At 44.3% G+C, this 19254-nt stretch overlaps 1 protein-coding gene across 2 annotated transcripts; it reads left to right on the forward strand.

The window, feature by feature from the left end:
- Nucleotides 1–7210: 7210 nt before the first annotated feature.
- LOC118942835 (protein FAM111A-like) lies at nt 7211–17111 on the forward strand. Of its 2 annotated transcripts, XM_036956670.1 has the most exons (4): nt 7211–7430; nt 14209–14264; nt 14496–16374; nt 16411–17111. In XM_036956670.1, the coding sequence occupies exons 2-3, from the start codon at nt 14226–14228 to the stop codon at nt 16332–16334; spliced, it is 1878 nt and encodes a 625-aa protein (XP_036812565.1). In that variant the 5' UTR covers nt 7211–7430; nt 14209–14225; the 3' UTR covers nt 16335–16374; nt 16411–17111. The 2 variants fall into 2 exon arrangements, with proteins under 2 accessions (XP_036812565.1, XP_036812564.1); XM_036956669.1 differs by having other exon boundaries at nt 7212–7430; nt 14496–17111.
- The last annotated feature ends 2143 nt before the right edge of the window (nt 17112–19254 follow it).

Raw genomic sequence — 19254 nt, forward strand, 5'->3', positions numbered from 1 at the left:
AGACCATCCAACAGAACACAGACCATCCCCAACAGAACACAGACCATCCAACAGAACACAGACCATCCCCAACAGAACACAGACCATCCAACAGAACACAGACCATCCCCAACAGAACACAGACCATCCAACAGAACACAGACCATCCCCAACAGAACACAGACCATCCCCAACAGAACACAGACCATCCAACAGAACACAGACCATCCCCAACAGAACACAGACCATCCAACAGAACACAGACCATCCCCAACAGAACACAGACCATCCAACAGAACACAGACCATCCCCAACAGAACACAGACCATCCCCAACAGAACACAGACCATCCCCAACAGAACACAGACCATCCAACAGAACACAGACCAGAGGCGGCAGGTGATTAAAGTGTTGAGCCAGTAACTGAAAGGTTGCTGGTTCGAATCCCTGAACTGACAAGGTAAAACGTCTGTCGTTCTGCCCCTGATCAAGGCTGGTAAACTGTCATTGTAAATAAGATATGTATATATTTTTTACCTTAATTTAACTAGGCAAGTCAGTTAAAAACAAATGCAGTTCTTAACTGACTTGCCTAGTTAAATTAAGTTTAAAAATATATATATATAATCCCCATCAGAACACAGTTTATCAGTGAAGAGTAGCCTACACTGTACAGAACACAGTTTATCAGTGAAGAGTAGCCTACACTAGCCTACACTGTACAGAACACAGTTTATCAGTGAAGCGTAGCCTACACTAGCCTACACTGTACAGAACACAGTTTATCAGTGAAGAGTAGCCTACACTAGCCTACACTGTACAGAACACAGTTTATCAGTGAAGAGTAGCCTACACTGTACAGAACACAGTTTATCAGTGAAGAGTAGCCTACACTAGCCTACACTGTACAGAACACAGTTTATCAGTGAAGAGTAGTCTACACTATACAGAACACAGTTTATCAGTGAAGAGTAGCCTACACTAGTCTACACTATACAGAACACAGTTTATCAGTGAAGAGTAGCCTACACTGTACAGAACACAGTTTATCAGTGAAGAGTAGCCTACACTATACAGAACAGTTTATCAGTGAAGAGTAGCCTACACTATACAGAACAGTTTATCAGTGAAGAGTAGCCTACACTATACAGAACAGTTTATCAGTGAAGAGTAGCCTACACTATACAGAACAGTTTATCAGTGAAGAGTAGCCTACACTATACAGAACACAGTTTATCAGTGAAGAGTAGCCTACACTATACAGAACACAGTTTATCAGTGAAGAGTAGCCTACACTATACAGAACACAGTTTATCAATGAAGAGTAGCCAACATTGTACAGAACACAGTTTATCAGTGAAGAGTAGCCAACATTGTACAAAACACAGTTTATCAGTGAAGAGTAGCCAACATTGTACAGAACACAGTTTATCAGTGAAGAGTAGTCTACACTATACAGAACACAGTTTATCAGTGAAGAGTAGCCTACACTGTACAAAACACAGTTTATCAGTGAAGAGTAGCCTACACTGTACAAAACAGAGTTTATCAGTGAAGAGTAGTCTACACTATACAGAACACAGTTTATCAGTGAAGAGTAGCCAACATTGTACAGAACACAGTTTATCAGTGAAGAGTAGCCTACACTGTACAGAACACAGTTTATCAGTGAAGAGTAGTCTACACTATACAGAACACAGTTTATCAGTGAAGAGTAGCCTACACTGTACAGAACACAGTTTATCAGTGAAGAGTAGCCTACACTGTACAGAACACAGTTTATCAGTGAAGAGTAGCCTACACTGTACAGAACACAGTTTATCAGTGAAGAGTAGTCTACACTGTACAAAACAGTTTATCAGTGAAGAGTAGCCTACACTGTACAGAACAGTTTATCAGTGAAGAGTAGCCTACACTATACAGAACAGTTTATCAGTGAAGAGTAGCCAACATTGTACAGAACACAGTTTATCAGTGAAGAGTAGCCTACACTGTACAGAACACAGTTTATCAGTGAAGAGTAGTCTACACTATACAGAACACAGTTTATCAGTGAAGAGTAGCCTACACTGTACAGAACACAGTTTATCAGTGAAGAGTAGCCTACACTGTACAGAACACAGTTTATCAGTGAAGAGTAGCCTACACTGTACAGAACACAGTTTATCAGTGAAGAGTAGCCTACACTGTACAGAACACAGTTTATCAGTGAAGAGTAGCCTACACTATACAGAACAGTTTATCAGTGAAGAGTAGCCTACACTATACAGAACAGTTTATCAGTGAAGAGTAGCCTACACTATACAGAACAGTTTATCAGTGAAGAGTAGCCTACACTATACAGAACAGTTTATCAGTGAAGAGTAGCCTACACTATACAGAACACAGTTTATCAGTGAAGAGTAGCCTACACTATACAGAACACAGTTTATCAGTGAAGAGTAGCCTACACTATACAGAACACAGTTTATCAATGAAGAGTAGCCAACATTGTACAGAACACAGTTTATCAGTGAAGAGTAGCCAACATTGTACAAAACACAGTTTATCAGTGAAGAGTAGCCAACATTGTACAGAACACAGTTTATCAGTGAAGAGTAGTCTACACTATACAGAACACAGTTTATCAGTGAAGAGTAGCCTACACTGTACAAAACACAGTTTATCAGTGAAGAGTAGCCTACACTGTACAAAACAGAGTTTATCAGTGAAGAGTAGTCTACACTATACAGAACACAGTTTATCAGTGAAGAGTAGCCAACATTGTACAGAACACAGTTTATCAGTGAAGAGTAGCCTACACTGTACAGAACACAGTTTATCAGTGAAGAGTAGTCTACACTATACAGAACACAGTTTATCAGTGAAGAGTAGCCTACACTGTACAGAACACAGTTTATCAGTGAAGAGTAGCCTACACTGTACAGAACACAGTTTATCAGTGAAGAGTAGCCTACACTGTACAGAACACAGTTTATCAGTGAAGAGTAGTCTACACTGTACAAAACAGTTTATCAGTGAAGAGTAGCCTACACTGTACAGAACAGTTTATCAGTGAAGAGTAGCCTACACTATACAGAACAGTTTATCAGTGAAGAGTAGCCAACATTGTACAGAACACAGTTTATCAGTGAAGAGTAGCCTACACTGTACAGAACACAGTTTATCAGTGAAGAGTAGTCTACACTATACAGAACACAGTTTATCAGTGAAGAGTAGCCTACACTGTACAGAACACAGTTTATCAGTGAAGAGTAGCCTACACTGTACAGAACACAGTTTATCAGTGAAGAGTAGCCTACACTATACAGAACACAGTTTATCAGTGAAGAGTAGCCAACATTGTACAGAACACAGTTTATCAGTGAAGAGTAGCCTACACTGTACAGAACACAGTTTATCAGTGAAGAGTAGTCTACACTATACAGAACACAGTTTATCAGTGAAGAGTAGCCTACACTGTACAGAACACAGTTTATCAGTGAAGAGTAGCCTACACTGTACAGAACACAGTTTATCAGTGAAGAGTAGCCTACACTGTACAGAACACAGTTTATCAGTGAAGAGTAGTCTACACTGTACAAAACAGTTTATCAGTGAAGAGTAGCCTACACTGTACAGAACAGTTTATCAGTGAAGAGTAGCCTACACTATACAGAACAGTTTATCAGTGAAGAGTAGCCAACATTGTACAGAACACAGTTTATCAGTGAAGAGTAGCCTACACTGTACAGAACACAGTTTATCAGTGAAGAGTAGTCTACACTATACAGAACACAGTTTATCAGTGAAGAGTAGCCTACACTGTACAGAACACAGTTTATCAGTGAAGAGTAGCCTACACTGTACAGAACACAGTTTATCAGTGAAGAGTAGCCTACACTGTACAGAACACAGTTTATCAGTGAAGAGTAGTCTACACTGTACAGAACACAGTTTATCAGTGAAGAGTAGTCTACACTGTACACAACAGTTTATCAGTGAAGAGTAGCCTACACTGTACAGAACAGTTTATCAGTGAAGAGTAGCCTACACTATACAGAACAGTTTATCAGTGAAGAGTAGCCTACACTATACAGAACAGTTTATCAGTGAAGAGTAGCCTACACTATACAGAACAGTTTATCAGTGAAGAGTAGCCTACACTGTACAGAACACAGTTTATCAGTGAAGAGTAGCCTACACTATACAGAACACAGTTTATCAGTGAAGAGTAGCCTACACTGTACAGGACACAGTTTATCAGTGAAGGGTAGTCTACACTGTACAGAACACAGTTTATCAGTGAAGAGTAGCCTACACTATACAGAACACAGTTTATCAGTGAAGAGTAGCCTACACTGTACAGAACACAGTTTATCAGTGAAGAGTAGCCTACACTGTACAGAACACAGTTTATCAGTGAAGAGTAGCCTACACTATACAGAACACAGTTTATCAGTGAAGAGTAGCCTACACTGTACAGAACACAGTTTATCAGTGAAGAGTAGCCTACACTGTACAGAACACAGTTTATCAGTGAAGAGTAGTCTACACTATACAGAACACAGTTTATCAGTGAAGAGTAGTCTACACTGCACAGAACACAGTTTATCAGTGAAGAGTAGTCTACACTGCACAGAACACAGTTTATCAGTGAAGAGTAGCCTACACTGTACAAAACACAGTTTATCAGTGAAGAGTAGCCTACACTGTACAGAACACAGTTTATCAGTGAAGAGTAGTCTACACTGTACAGAACACAGTTTATCAGTGAAGAGTAGCCTACACTGTACAGAACACAGTTTATCAGTGAAGAGTAGTCTACACTATACAGAACAGTTTATCAGTGAAGAGTAGCCTACACTGCACAGAACACAGTTTATCAGTGAAGAGTAGTCTACACTGTACAGAACACAGTTTATCAGTGAAGAGTAGTCTACACTATACAGAACACAGTTTATCAGTGAAGAGTAGTCTACACTATACAGAACACAGTTTATCAGTGAAGAGTAGCCTACATTGTACAGAACACAGTTTATCAGTAAAGAGTAGCCTACACTGTACAAAACACAGTTTATCAGTGAAGAGTAGTCTACACTGTACAGAACACAGTTTATCAGTGAAGAGTAGCCTACACTGTACAGAACACAGTTTATCAGTGAAGAGTAGCCTACACTATACAGAACACAGTTTATCAGTGAAGAGTAGTCTACACTATACAGAACACAGTTTATCAGTGAAGAGTAGCCTACATTGTACAGAACACAGTTTATCAGTAAAGAGTAGCCTACACTGTACAAAACACAGTTTATCAGTGAAGAGTAGTCTACACTGTACAGAACACAGTTTATCAGTGAAGAGTAGCCTACACTGTACAGAACACAGTTTATCAGTGAAGAGTAGCCTACACTATACAGAACACAGTTTATCAGTGAAGAGTAGTCTACACTATACAGAACACAGTTTATCAGTGAAGAGTAGCCTACATTGTACAGAACACAGTTTATCAGTGAAGAGTAGCCTACACTGTACAGAACACAGTTTATCAGTGAAGAGTAGCATATACTGTACAGAACACAGTTTATCAGTGAAGCGTAGCCTACACTATACAGAACACAGTTTATCAGTGAAGAGTAGCCAACATTGTACAGAACACAGTTTATCAGTGAAGAGTAGCCTACACTGTACAGAACACAGTTTATCAGTGAAGAGTAGTCTACACTGCACAGAACACAGTTTATCAGTGAAGAGTAGTCTACACTGTACAGAACACAGTTTATCAGTGAAGAGTAGCCTACACTGCACAGAACACAGTTTATCAGTGAAGAGTAGCCTACACTGTACAGAACACAGTTTATCAGTGAAGAGTAGCCTACACTATACAGAACAGTTTATCAGTGAAGAGTAGCCTACACTATACAGAACAGTTTATCAGTGAAGAGTAGCCTACACTATACAGAACACAGTTTATCAGTGAAGAGTAGCCTACACTGTACAGAACACAGTTTATCAGTGAAGAGTAGCCTACACTGTACAGAACACAGTTTATCAGTGAAGAGTAGCCTACACTGTACAGAACACAGTTTATCAGTGAAGAGTAGCCTACACTATACAGAACACAGTTTATCAGTGAAGAGTAGCCTACACTGTACAGAACACAGTTTATCAGTGAAGAGTAGCCTACACTATACAGAACACAGTTTATCAGTGAAGAGTAGCCTACACTATACAGAACAGTTTATCAGTGAAGAGTAGCCTACACTGCACAGAACACAGTTTATCAGTGAAGAGTAGCCTACACTGTACAGAACACAGTTTATCAGTGAAGAGTAGCCTACACTGTACAGAACACAGTTTATCAGTGAAGAGTAGTCTACACTGTACAAAACACAGTTTATCAGTGAAGAGTAGCCTACACTGTACAGAACACAGTTTATCAGTGAAGAGTAGCCTACACTGTACAGAACACAGTTTATCAGTGAAGAGTAGTCTACACTATACAGAACACAGTTTATCAGTGAAGAGTAGTCTACACTGTACAAAACACAGTTTATCAGTGAAGAGTAGCCTACACTGTACAGAACACAGTTTATCAGTGAAGAGTAGCCTACACTGTACAGAACACAGTTTATCAGTTACACTGTACAGAACACAGTTTATCAGTGAAGAGTAGTCTACACTGCACAGAACACAGTTTATCAGTGAAGAGTAGTCTACACTATACAGAACACAGTTTATCAGTGAAGAGTAGCCTACACTGTACAGAACACAGTTTATCAGTGGAGAGTAGCCTACACTGTACAGAACACAGTTTATCAGTGAAGAGTAGCCTACACTGTACAGAACACAGTTTATCAGTGAAGAGTAGTCTACACTATACAGAACACAGTTTATCAGTGAAGAGTAGTCTACACTGTACAGAACACAGTTTATCAGTGAAGAGTAGTCTACACTATACAGAACACAGTTTATCAGTGAAGAGTAGTCTACACTGTACAGAACACAGTTTATCAGTGGAGAGTAGTCTACATTGTACAGAACACAGTTTATCAGTGAAGAGTAGCCTACACTGTACAGAACACAGTTTATCAGTGGAGAGTAGCCTACACTGCACAGAACACAGTTTATCAGTGGAGAGTAGCCTACACTGCACAGAACAATTGCAGATATCAATTGCATTTGTGACACAGGTAAAATCTATTATCACATTTGTGTTTTTCTTTCATTCTTAAGAGGAATATTTTAATTTCTGATTCATTCCGGGTATTACTTGAGTCCTCCCAGTGATTTCCTATTGAAATGCATTTATACCTATTGTTGCCAGTAGTCGGAGGCAAATAGTACGTTTTGTCTTCACATCTGGTCACCTTTTTTTCAATGAACTGCTGTAACTTCCTCATTCTTCCGAGAGAAGCCTAACGGGACAGACGCAAACGTTATCCTGCCGCATCTTGTCTCCTGTTTTACAGGTTGGTACTATTAACAAACACACAATGTCACAAAATAGTAATTGGACAAGGTTAGCTAAATGTAGACGAGTCTGTATAGGAGTTGTGAAGTGTGTACTGGTTAATTTAACCGAGTAGAACAGGGCTTAGTTTTCCGGACTGTAGGCTAGTTGTTGTGAAAGTGGGTGGGGGGGGGAGACTGGTGTCAAGTAGAAACACAATGTTGAGGGCTGGAAGTGAAATGGAAATGAGTGAGGACGAGTTACGTGTAGTGGAAGGTGTAGTGAAGAGCTCGGGACCCGGAGCCTCACATAAACGGACATGTTAAAGAAGAATCTGGTCCAGTAGGAGGGACATTTTTGGAGAGTAAGATCCTGGCCTTTTTGGCGGGTCCATTTGTGTTATTACCACCCTACTAGTCCGTACAACAGGTGAGTTCAAAAGACAAGTGGTCAATTATTGAAAAGTTTTGGATGGATAAACTTGTGTTATTACCACCATACTATTGTGTAACAACACAGGGTGTGTTCGTAAATTCAATATGGAGTGCCAGAGTGCGCGCTGGGCGTTGGTAAATTCAATATGGAGTGCCAGAGTGCGCGCTGGGCGTTGGTAAATTCAATATGGAGTGCCAGAGTGCGCGCTGGGCATTGGTAAATTCAATATGGAGTGCCAGAGTGCACGCTGGGCGTTGGTAAATTCAATATGGAGTGCCAGAGTGCACGCTGGGCGTTGGTAAATTCAATATGGAGTGCCATAGTGCCGCTGGGCGTTGGTAAATTCAATATGGAGTGCCAGAGTGCGCGCTGGGCGTTGGTAAATTCAATATGGAGTGCCAGAGTGCGCGCTGGGCATTGGTAAATTCAATATGGAGTGCCATAGTGCGCGCTGGGCGTTGGTAAATTCAATATGGAGTGCCAGAGTGCGCGCTGGCCGTTGGTAAATTCAATATGGAGTGCCAGAGTGCGCGCTGGGCGTTGGTAAATTCAATATGGAGTGCCAGAGTGCACGCTGGGCGTTGGTAAATTCAATATGGAGTGCCATAGTGCCGCTGGGCGTTGGTAAATTCAATATGGAGTGCCAGAGTGCGCGCTGGGTATGGAGTACCAGAGTGCGCGCTGGGCGTTGGTAAATTCAATATGGAGTGCCAGAGTGCGCGCTGGGCGTTGGTAAATTCAATATGGAGTGCCAGAGTGCGCGCTGGGCGTTGGTAAATTCAATATGGAGTACCAGAGTGCGCGCTGGGCGTTGGTAAATTCAATATGGAGTACCAGAGTGCGCGCTGGGCGTTGGTAAATTCAATATGGAGTGCCAGAGTGCGCGCTGGGCGTTGGTAAATTCAATATGGAGTACCAGAGTGCACGCTGGGCGTTGGTAAATTCAATATGGAGTACCAGAGTGCGCGCTGGGCGTTGGTAAATTCAATATGGAGTGCCAGAGTGCGCGCTGGGCGTTGGTAAATTCAATATGGAGTGCCAGAGTGCACGCTGGGCGTTGGTAAATTCAATATGGAGTGCCAGAGTGCACGCTGGGCGTTGGTAAATTCAATATGGAGTACCAGAGTGCACGCTGGGCGTTGGTAAATTCAATATGGAGTGCCAGAGTGCGCGCTGGGCGTTGGTAAATTCAATATGGAGTACCAGAGTGCACGCTGGGCGTTGGTAAATTCAATATGGAGTACCAGAGTGCGCGCTGGGCGTTGGTAAATTCAATATGGAGTACCAGAGTGCGCGCTGGGCGTTGGTAAATTCAATATGGAGTACCAGAGTGCACGCTGGGCGTTGGTAAATTCAATATGGAGTACCAGAGTGCGCGCTGGGCGTTGGTAAATTCAATATGGAGTACCAGAGTGCACGCTGGGCGTTGGTAAATTCAATATGGAGTACCAGAGTGCGCGCTGGGCGTTGGTAAATTCAATATGGAGTACCAGAGTGCACGCTGGGCGTTGGTAAATTCAATATGGAGTACCAGAGTGCGCGCTGGGCGTTGGTAAATTCAATATGGAGTGCCAGAGTGCACGCTGGGCGTTGGTAAATTCAATATGGAGTACCAGAGTGCGCGCTGGGCGTTGGTAAATTCAATATGGAGTACCAGAGTGCACGCTGGGCGTTGGTAAATTCAATATGGAGTACCAGAGTGCGCGCTGGGCGTTGGTAAATTCAATATGGAGTGCCAGAGTGCACGCTGGGCGTTGGTAAATTCAATATGGAGTGCCATAGTGCCGCTGGGCGTTGGTAAATTCAATATGGAGTGCCAGAGTGCGCGCTGGGTATGGAGTACCAGAGTGCGCGCTGGGCGTTGGTAAATTCAATATGGAGTGCCAGAGTGCGCGCTGGGCATTGGTAAATTCAATATGGAGTGCCAGAGTGCGCGCTGGGCGTTGGTAAATTCAATATGGAGTGCCAGAGTGCGCGCTGGGCGTTGGTAAATTCAATATGTAGTGCCATAGTGCGCGCTGGGCGTTGGTAAATTCAATATGGAGTGCCAGAGTGCGCGCTGGGCGTTGGTAAATTCAATATGGAGTGCCAGAGTGCACGCTGGGCGTTGGTAAATTCAGAGCGGTTCGCTTCCCAATGGACGCTCTGGCCGAAGAATAGCGTTGACCGGAACTTTCTGACCTCACAAAGATAGTAAAGCGCCCAAGCTAACTGGCTAACGATGGCTAGCTTTCTAGCTACTTCCAGACACAAATGAGACAACACCTAACTCTGACCATTTTACTCTCCATCTCTCTCCCTCCATCGTTATCTAGCTTTGACAGTCATTTTTGAAGATTTTTTAAATTATACAACGTGATTAGTGATGAATTTACAATTGTCCCTCATTTCAAGATCATACCTGTTATGTACGTGAACTGAACTCTCATTTTAATATGGTGAAACTATTATTTTATTTAAAAAAAAATCAAAAGAAACATTAAACATCTAGTCAGCAGGTGAGCTGGAGAAAGAGAAAGGGGATACCTAGTCAGCAGGTGAGCTGGAAAAAGAGAAAGGGGATACCTAGTCAGCAGGTGAGCTGGAGAAAGAGAAAGGGGATACCTAGTCAGCAGGTGAGCTGGAGAAAGAGAAAGGAGATACCTAGTCAGCAGGTGAGCTGGAGAAAGAGAAAGGAGATACCTAGTCAGCAGGTGAGCTGGGAAAGAGAAAGGAGATACCTAGTCAGCAGGTGAGCTGGAGAAAGAGAAAGGGGATACCTAGTCAGCAGGTGAGCTGGAGAAAGAGAAAGGGGATACCTAGTCAGCAGGTGAGCTGGAGAAAGAGAAAGGAGATACCTAGTCAGCAGGTGAGCTGGAGAAAGAGAAAGGAGATACCTAGTCAGCAGGTGAGCTGGAGAAGGGGAAAGGAGATACCTAGTCAGCAGGTGAGCTGGAGAAAGAGAAAGGAGATACCTAGTCAGCAGGTGAGCTGGAGAAAGAGAAAGGGGATACCTAGTCAGCAGGTGAGCTGGGAAAGGGGATACCTAGTCAGCAGGTGAGCTGGGAAAGGGGATACCTAGTCAGCAGGTGAGCTGGGTAAGAGAAAGGAGATACCTAGTCAGCAGGTGAGCTGGAGAAAGAGAAAGGAGATACCTAGTCAGCAGGTGAGCTGGAGAAGGGGAAAGGGGATACTTAGTCAGCAGGTGAGCTGGAGAAGGGGAAAGGGGATACCTAGTCAGCAGGTGAGCTGGAGAAGGGGAAAGGAGATACCTAGTCAGCAGGTGAGCTGGAGAAGGGGAAAGGAGATACCTAGTCAGCAGGTGAGCTGGAGAAAGATAAAGGGGATACCTAGTCAGCAGGTGAGCTGGAGAAAGAGAAAGGAGATACCTAGTCAGCAGGTGAGCTGGGAAAGGGGATACCTAGTCAGCAGGTGAGCTGGAGAAGGGGAAAGGGGATACCTAGTCAGCAGGTGAGCTGGAGAAGGGGAAAGGGGATACCTAGTCAGCAGGTGAGCTGGGAAAGGGGATACCTAGTCAGCAGGTGAGCTGGAGAAGGGGAAAGGGGATACCTAGTCAGCAGGTGAGCTGGAGAAGGGGAAAGGGGATACATAGTCAGCAGGTGAGCTGGGAAAGGGGATACCTAGTCAGCAGGTGAGCTGGAGAAAGAGAAAGGGGATACCTAGTCAGCAGGTGAGCTGGAGAAGGGGAAAGGGGATACCTAGTCAGCAGGTGAGCTGGAGAAGGGGAAAGGGGATACCTAGTCAGCAGGTGAGCTGGAGAAGGGGAAAGGGGATACCTAGTCAGCAGGTGAGCTGGGAAAGGAGATACCTAGTCAGCAGGTGAGCTGGGAAAGGAGATACCTAGTCAGCAGGTGAGCTGGGAAATGAGATACCTAGTCAGCAGGTGAGCTGGGAAAGGAGATACCTAGTCAGCAGGTGAGCTGGGAAAGGGGATACCTAGTCAGCAGGTGAGCTGGAGAAGGGGAAAGGGGATACCTAGTCAGCAGGTGAGCTGGGAAAGGAGATACCTAGTCAGCAGGTGAGCTGGGAAAGGAGATACCTAGTCAGCAGGTGAGCTGGGAAAGGAGATACCTAGTCAGCAGGTGAGCTGGGAAAGGGGATACCTAGTCAGCAGGTGAGCTGGAGAAGGGGAAAGGGGATACCTAGTCAGCAGGTGAGCTGGAGAAGGGGAAAGGGGATACCTAGTCAGCAGGTGAGCTGGAGAAGGGGAAAGGGGATACCTAGTCAGCAGGTGAGCTGGAGAAGGGGAAAGGGGCTACCTAGTCAGCAGGTGAGCTGGGAAAGGAGATACCTAGTCAGCAGGTGAGCTGGGAAAGGAGATACCTAGTCAGCAGGTGAGCTGGGAAAGGGGATACCTAGTCAGCAGGTGAGCTGGGAAAGGGGATACCTAGTCAGCAGGTGAGCTGGAGAAGGGGAAAGGGGATACCTAGTCAGCAGGTGAGCTGGAGAAGGGGAAAGGGGATACCTAGTCAGCAGGTGAGCTGGAGAAGGGGAAAGGGGATACCTAGTCAGCAGGTGAGCTGGAGAAGGAGAAAGGAGATACCTTGTCAGCAGGTGAGCTGGAGAAGGAGAAAGGAGATACCTAGTCAGCAGGTGAGCTGGAGAAGGGGATACCTAGTCAGCAGGTGAGCTGGAGAAGGAGAAAGGAGATACCTAGTCAGCAGGTGAGCTGGAGAAGGGGAAAGGGGATACCTAGTCAGCAGGTGAGCTGGAGAAGGAGAAAGGGGATACCTAGTCAGCAGGTGAGCCTGGGAAGGAGATACCTAGTCAGCAGGTGAGCTGGGGAAGGAGATACCTAGTCAGCAGGTGAGCTGGGAAAGGAGATACCTAGTCAGCAGGTGAGCTGGGAAAGGGGATACCTAGTCGGCAGGTGAGCTGGGAAAGGGGATACCTAGTCAGCAGGTGAGCTGGATAAGGGGAAAGGGGATACCTAGTCAGCAGGTGAGCTGGGAAAGGAGATACCTAGTCAGCAGGTGAGCTGGGAAAGGGGATACCTAGTCAGCAGGTGAGCTGGGAAAGGGGATACCTAGTCAGCAGGTGAGCTGGAGAAGGGGAAAGGGGATACCTAGTCAGCAGGTGAGCTGGGAAAGGAGATTCCTAGTCAGCAGGTGAGCTGGGAAAGGGGATACCTAGTCAGCAGGTGAGCTAGGAAAGGGGATACCTAGTCAGCAGGTGAGCTGGAGAAGGGGAAAGGGGATACCTAGTCAGCAGGTGAGCTGGAGAAGGGGAAAGGGGATACCTAGTCAGCAGGTGAGCTGGAGAAGGGGAAAGGGGATACCTAGTCAGCAGGTGAGCTGGAGAAGGAGAAAGGGGATACCTAGTCAGCAGGTGAGCCTGGGAAGGAGATACCTAGTCAGCAGGTGAGCTGGGGAAGGAGATACCTAGTCAGCAGGTGAGCTGGGAAAGGAGATACCTAGTCAGCAGGTGAGCTGGGAAAGGAGATACCTAGTCAGCAGGTGAGCTGGGAAAGGGGATACCTAGTCGGCAGGTGAGCTGGGAAAGGGGATACCTAGTCAGCAGGTGAGCTGGATAAGGGGAAAGGGGATACCTAGTCAGCAGGTGAGCTGGGAAAGGAGATACCTAGTCAGCAGGTGAGCTGGGAAAGGGGATACCTAGTCAGCAGGTGAGCTGGGAAAGGGGATACCTAGTCAGCAGGTGAGCTGGAGAAGGGGAAAGGGGATACCTAGTCAGCAGGTGAGCTGGGAAAGGAGATTCCTAGTCAGCAGGTGAGCTGGGAAAGGGGATACCTAGTCAGCAGGTGAGCTAGGAAAGGGGATACCTAGTCAGCAGGTGAGCTGGAGAAGGGGAAAGGGGATACCTAGTCAGCAGGTGAGCTGGAGAAGGAGAAAGGAGATACCTAGTCAGCAGGTGAGCTGGAGAAGGGGAAAGGAGATACCTAGTCACCAGGTGAGCTGGAGAAGGGGAAAGGAGATACCTAGTCAGCAGGTGAGCTGGAGAAGGGGAAAGGAGATACCTAGTCAGCAGGTGAGCTGGAGAAGGGGAAAGGAGATACCTAGTCAGCAGGTGAGCTGGAGAAGGGGAAAGGAGATACCTAGTCAGCAGGTGAGCTGGAGAAGGAGAAAGGGGATACCTAGTCAGCAGGTGAGCTGGAGAAGGAGAAAGGAGATACCTAGTCAGCTGCTCGTTGCTACGTCATTTCACTGGGTCTACTTTTAACCTCTTGAGATGTTAAAACATGTTTTTTAATTAAGTTGAACTTGCTCTTTATGACAATGTTACAATTAGGTGACACAAACAGTTTACATTTTTTTTTTTTTTACCAAATTACCCAAAATGCACTATTGATGGAATGACCCTCTTGTCAACCACAATGGACTTAATAATGTTGAATCATTTCACAGGTCATTTCACAGGTCCAATGGCAGCCATGGTGAAGTCTGAGCCGCTTGAGAGCAATGTAAGTGAAGTTATTTTTGTTTTAGTTTAAGCATGACTTTGATGGGTCACATAATAAAAACATCATCAGCATCAAGGACAGAGGGATCTTGTCTATATATATTTATACAATACTGTTTCTCTATATGATGAAAATATACTGCAGAGTATCTCAGAATACTTTATCCTCACCATTTCAGTAACATGAGAATATTGACACCAAAAAAAATCTATATTCTATTTTCTTTTACAGATTTATCCAGAAACGGAACACTGTCACTCATTCTCCTTCAGTTGCCCAACTCATAAAATACCCAAAGAGGAAATCACCTGCACCAAACCTGGAACAATATTGAGAGCTCTTGAAACTAATGACACATTCAAGGAGTTAAACCAAATGGACAGGAAGACACTGAAAGGGAAAGACATTGTCATCAAGAGTTGTAAGGGGTACATAGTGAAGCACTTTCCATGTTGGCTGATCAAAGAGGATGACCGTCTCACTATTGAGATGGTCACACATGCCACAGATGAACCTGCAGGGGTCACGGATCAGGAAACAGACAATTATGTAACTTTCTCTGTTGAGACAACGGGAGGGAAAAACAGCAAATCAAAACAAATACTTGGAAACAAACAACTGGAGTCCTACGGACCTCTATGTGTCTATGCAAAACAGAAGGAGGAAGTGAAGAAGGCTCTACGAAATGATGGACGCTTCTCAAACATTGTGTTTGAACAGAGATGCCAGCTCTCTGAGCGATCAACAGGAAGCAAGGTTTCAATGGGGCAAATTGCAAAAAAACTTAATGTTAGAAACTTTGAAATCTGTCTGACAAAGCATAAGGAGAAAACGGCAATTAAGATGGAAACATCTGACTCCACAATAAAAACAAAAAACATTGTAACCACGCAAACATCTCTGTTCAACCCAAGCCCTGACTCTGAAGGAGACGACACACAGATGTCTCCATCGACGCTAACAACACAAACATCAGATGTAGGGGAGTCCTCTTCGAGAAGAAAGCAGAAACGAAAATGCATTCCCGTGCCAAAACATGGTGAAATATTGACGATCCTTCGCAACCAGTTTGAAGATCTGGTGAAGCAGATGGAAAGTAGGAGGGAGGACAGCCAACAGAAGACATTTCCTGAAGAGTTGGATCTCATGAAGCAGGAATTTGGGAAAATCAGACAAAAGTTCTCTGAGGTTCACAGAGTGAAGAAATTGATTAAACTTGGTGCCTCCGTTTGTCAGGTGATTGTTGAAGGTGTTCAGGGTGTTCTGGGGACAGGCTTCGTGCTGTTTGACAACTACATCCTAACAAATGCACATTTGTTTGGTGAAAATGTAAGAGAAAACATACAGTTGTTAGTCGATGTATCTGTAAAGTTCAACTATGAAAATCCAAATGGATCCGATGTGAACGTATTCAGAGCAAAAACCCTGCTGATCGACTTTCAATATGGACATCAGGGAAAACATCATATAGACTATGCCATACTGGAGCTGGATCCTCAGAATAAGAAACAACGGCAAAAGGTTCCTCCTGGTCTCCTCCGTGAATATGGCCCAGTCCCAGCATGCGGTGGGGCCTGCCTCATTGGACACCCAGGTGGACTGGTGAAACAAATGGAACCCACCTCCATCATTGGCAGTGAGATAAGAGAGGAGGCTGCGAATAAATATAAACGGGAAAAGGGACATGCAATCTTCACAATAAACGATGCCCTTGAAAAAGAGAAAAAGCGTTACGATGAAGTGACGCAGGAGAACAAGGACGACTTTGTGACCTACAACACCTCCTTCTTCCATGGATCTTCTGGCTCGCCAGTCTTCGATGACCTTGGTCGAGTGTTTGGCATACATACTGGTGGCTTTGAATATGAGGATAAGCGCACTCAGAGCAAACAGAGTGTGTTAGAGTACGCCCTCCCTCTGCTCCCCATATTACGGAACTTTGTCATCCGTTTGGAGGAGGACAACAATCAGGCAGATTTGAAAAGAGTTAAGGAAGAGGTACAGGAAAACGTCTTCCTGAATGAGGCTCTTTTCACGACAGATGGTGATGAGCCTATGGATATGTCGTAGGAGATTGTTGCAAATACAGCTAATTCAATGCCACCCAGTGGTTGTCCTGGGAACAACACAACAATGCCACCCAGTGGTTGTCCTGGGAACAACACAACAATGCCACCCAGTGGTTGTCCTGGGAACAACACAACAATGCCACCCAGTTGTTGTCCTGGGAACAACACAACAATGCCATCCAGTGGTTGTCCTGGGAACAACACAACAATGCCACCCAGTGGGTGTCTTTGCAAATACTGTAACGTTAGTATTTATGTTCAACCATTCCACTAGTGCCTTTTGGGCATTTTTAGGATATTGATAGATTACTTGTCCGAGGTCAAAGGTACATGTTTAAAAAAAATAAAATGTTTTGTTTTATCTCATGCACCTTTGTTTTCTGTAATTCTCATCACTGGTTCCTTATGATGTATTCTGCATTTCTGTGAAGCATGGTTTCTTTTGAAAAATATACTTTGGTCTCAGTGGGCCTTCTCTGCAAAAATAAACATTTCATAGATTAAGACATCTACCTAGATCAGATTGCAACTATCTAAATATTGTTTTATTGTGTTCTACATTTTGATTACTTGTCTTTTTCTTTAACTTACTTCATGGATCCATCGTTTTGCTTTCTTGGTTTGACATGTAAAGGTTAATCATGAGTACAATGTGTTAACTGTAATTACATTGGAATACTGTATGCATCATTTAGACATTGTTTTCATTTCATGAGTTGTAACAATCATGCATAAAACTAGTGACAGACTGACTAATCAATAAATGTGTTGACAATTACAGCTTGATTATTGCTTCTTATTGCAAGTGGACCACACAGGGGTGTGTCTGATCACATGACTGACCACACGGGTGTGTCTGATCACATGACTGACCACACAGGGGTGTGTCTGATCACATGACTGACCACACAGGGGGTGTGTCTGATCACATGACTGACCACACAGGGGTGTGTCTGATCACATGACTGACCACACAGGGGTGTGTCTGATCACATGACTGACCACACAGGGGTGTTGTGTCTGATCACATGACTGACCACACAGGGGTGTGTCTGATCACATGACTGACCACACAGGGGTGTGTCTGATCACATGACTGACCACACAGGGGTGTTGTGTCTGATCACATGACTGACCACACAGGGGTGTGTCTGGTCACATGACTGACCACACAGGGGTGTGTCTGATCACATTACTGACCACACAGGGGTGTGTCTGATCACATGACTGACCACACAGGGGTGTGTCTGGTCACATGACTGACCACACAGGGGTGTGTCTGGTCACATGACTGACCACACAGGGGTGTGTCTGGTCACATGACTGACCACACAGGGGTGTGTCTGATCACATGACTGACCACACAGGGGTGTTGTGTCTGATCACATGACTGACCACACAGGGGTGTGTCTGGTCACATGACTGACCACACAGGGGTGTGTCTGATCACATGACTGACCACACAGGGGTGTGTCTGGTCACATGACTGACCACACAGGGGTGTGTCTGGTCACATGACTGACCACACAGGGGTGTGTCTGGTCACATGACTGACCACACAGGGGTGTGTCTGATCACATGACTGACCACACAGGGGTGTGGAAATAACTGGTAGTTCAACGACAATCAAGTCAGACTTTATTTATTTTGGTGATTTTTAAAACCAAGCACTTAATAATCTACGCTATTTAAAAACAGATTAAAGTTCTACATTTCTCATCAATCACATCTGGATTGATCAATTGTACTTATTTCCTGATCATAGCTAAGAGAAAAGCCCAAATAATCTATACAGTAGGACCTGGGCAAACACATTACATAATCTATACAGTAGGTCCTGGGCAAACACATTACATAATCTATACAGTAGGACCTGGGCTAACACATTACATAATCTATACAGTAGGACCTGGGCTAACACATTACATAACCTATACAGTAGGACCTGGGCTAACACATTACATAATCTATACAGTAGGACCTGGGCTAACACATTACATAATCTATACAGTAGGACCTGGGCTAACACATTACATAATCTATACAGTAGGTCCTGGGCTAACACATTACATAATCTATACAGTAGGACCTGGGCAAACACATTACATAATCTATACAGTAGGACCTGGGCTAACACATTACATAACCTATACATTAGGACCTGGGCAAACACATTACATAATCTATACAGTAGGACCTGGGCAAACACATTACATAATCTATACAGTAGGTCCTGGGCTAACACATTACATAACCTATACAGTAGGACCTGGGCAAACACATTACATAATCTATACAGTAGGACCTGGGCAAACACATTACATAACCTATACAGTAGGTCCTGGGCAAACACATTACATAACCTATACAGTAGGACCTGGGCAAACACATTACATAACCTATACAGTAGGTCCTGGGCAAACACATTACATAATCTATACAGTAGGACCTGGGCAAACACATTACATAACCTATACAGTAGGACCTGGGCAAACACATTACATAATCTATACAGTAGGACCTGGGCAAACACATTACATAATCTATACAGTAGGTCCTGGGCTAACACATTACATAATCTATACAGTAGGTCCTGGGCTAACACATTACATAACCTATACAGTAGGACCTGGGCAAACACATTACATAATCTATACAGTAGGTCCTGGGCTAACACATTACATAACCTATACAATAGGACCTGTGCAAACACATTACATAATCTATACAGTAGGTCCTGGGCTAACACATTACATAACCTATACAATAGGACCTGGGCTAACACATTACATAGCCCAGGACCTACTGTATAGATAAACACATTACATAGCCCAGGACCTACTGTATAGGTTGATACATTACATAGCCCAGGACCTACTGTACAGATTAACACATTACATAGCCCAGGTCCTAATGTATAG

The sequence above is a fragment of the Oncorhynchus mykiss genome, chromosome 21 (assembly GCF_013265735.2).
Source record: "Oncorhynchus mykiss isolate Arlee chromosome 21, USDA_OmykA_1.1, whole genome shotgun sequence".
NCBI lineage: Eukaryota > Metazoa > Chordata > Actinopteri > Salmoniformes > Salmonidae > Oncorhynchus > Oncorhynchus mykiss.

Excerpts from the sequence above, each read along its gene's own strand:
- LOC118942835 (XM_036956670.1), top strand. The coding sequence starts at position 14,226 with ATGGCAGCCATGGTGAAGTCTGAGCCGCTTGAGAGCAAT. Across the intron at positions 14,265-14,495 it reads CTGAGCCGCTTGAGAGCAAT|ATTTATCCAGAAACGGAACA; the intron begins GTAAGTGAAGTT and ends TTTCTTTTACAG.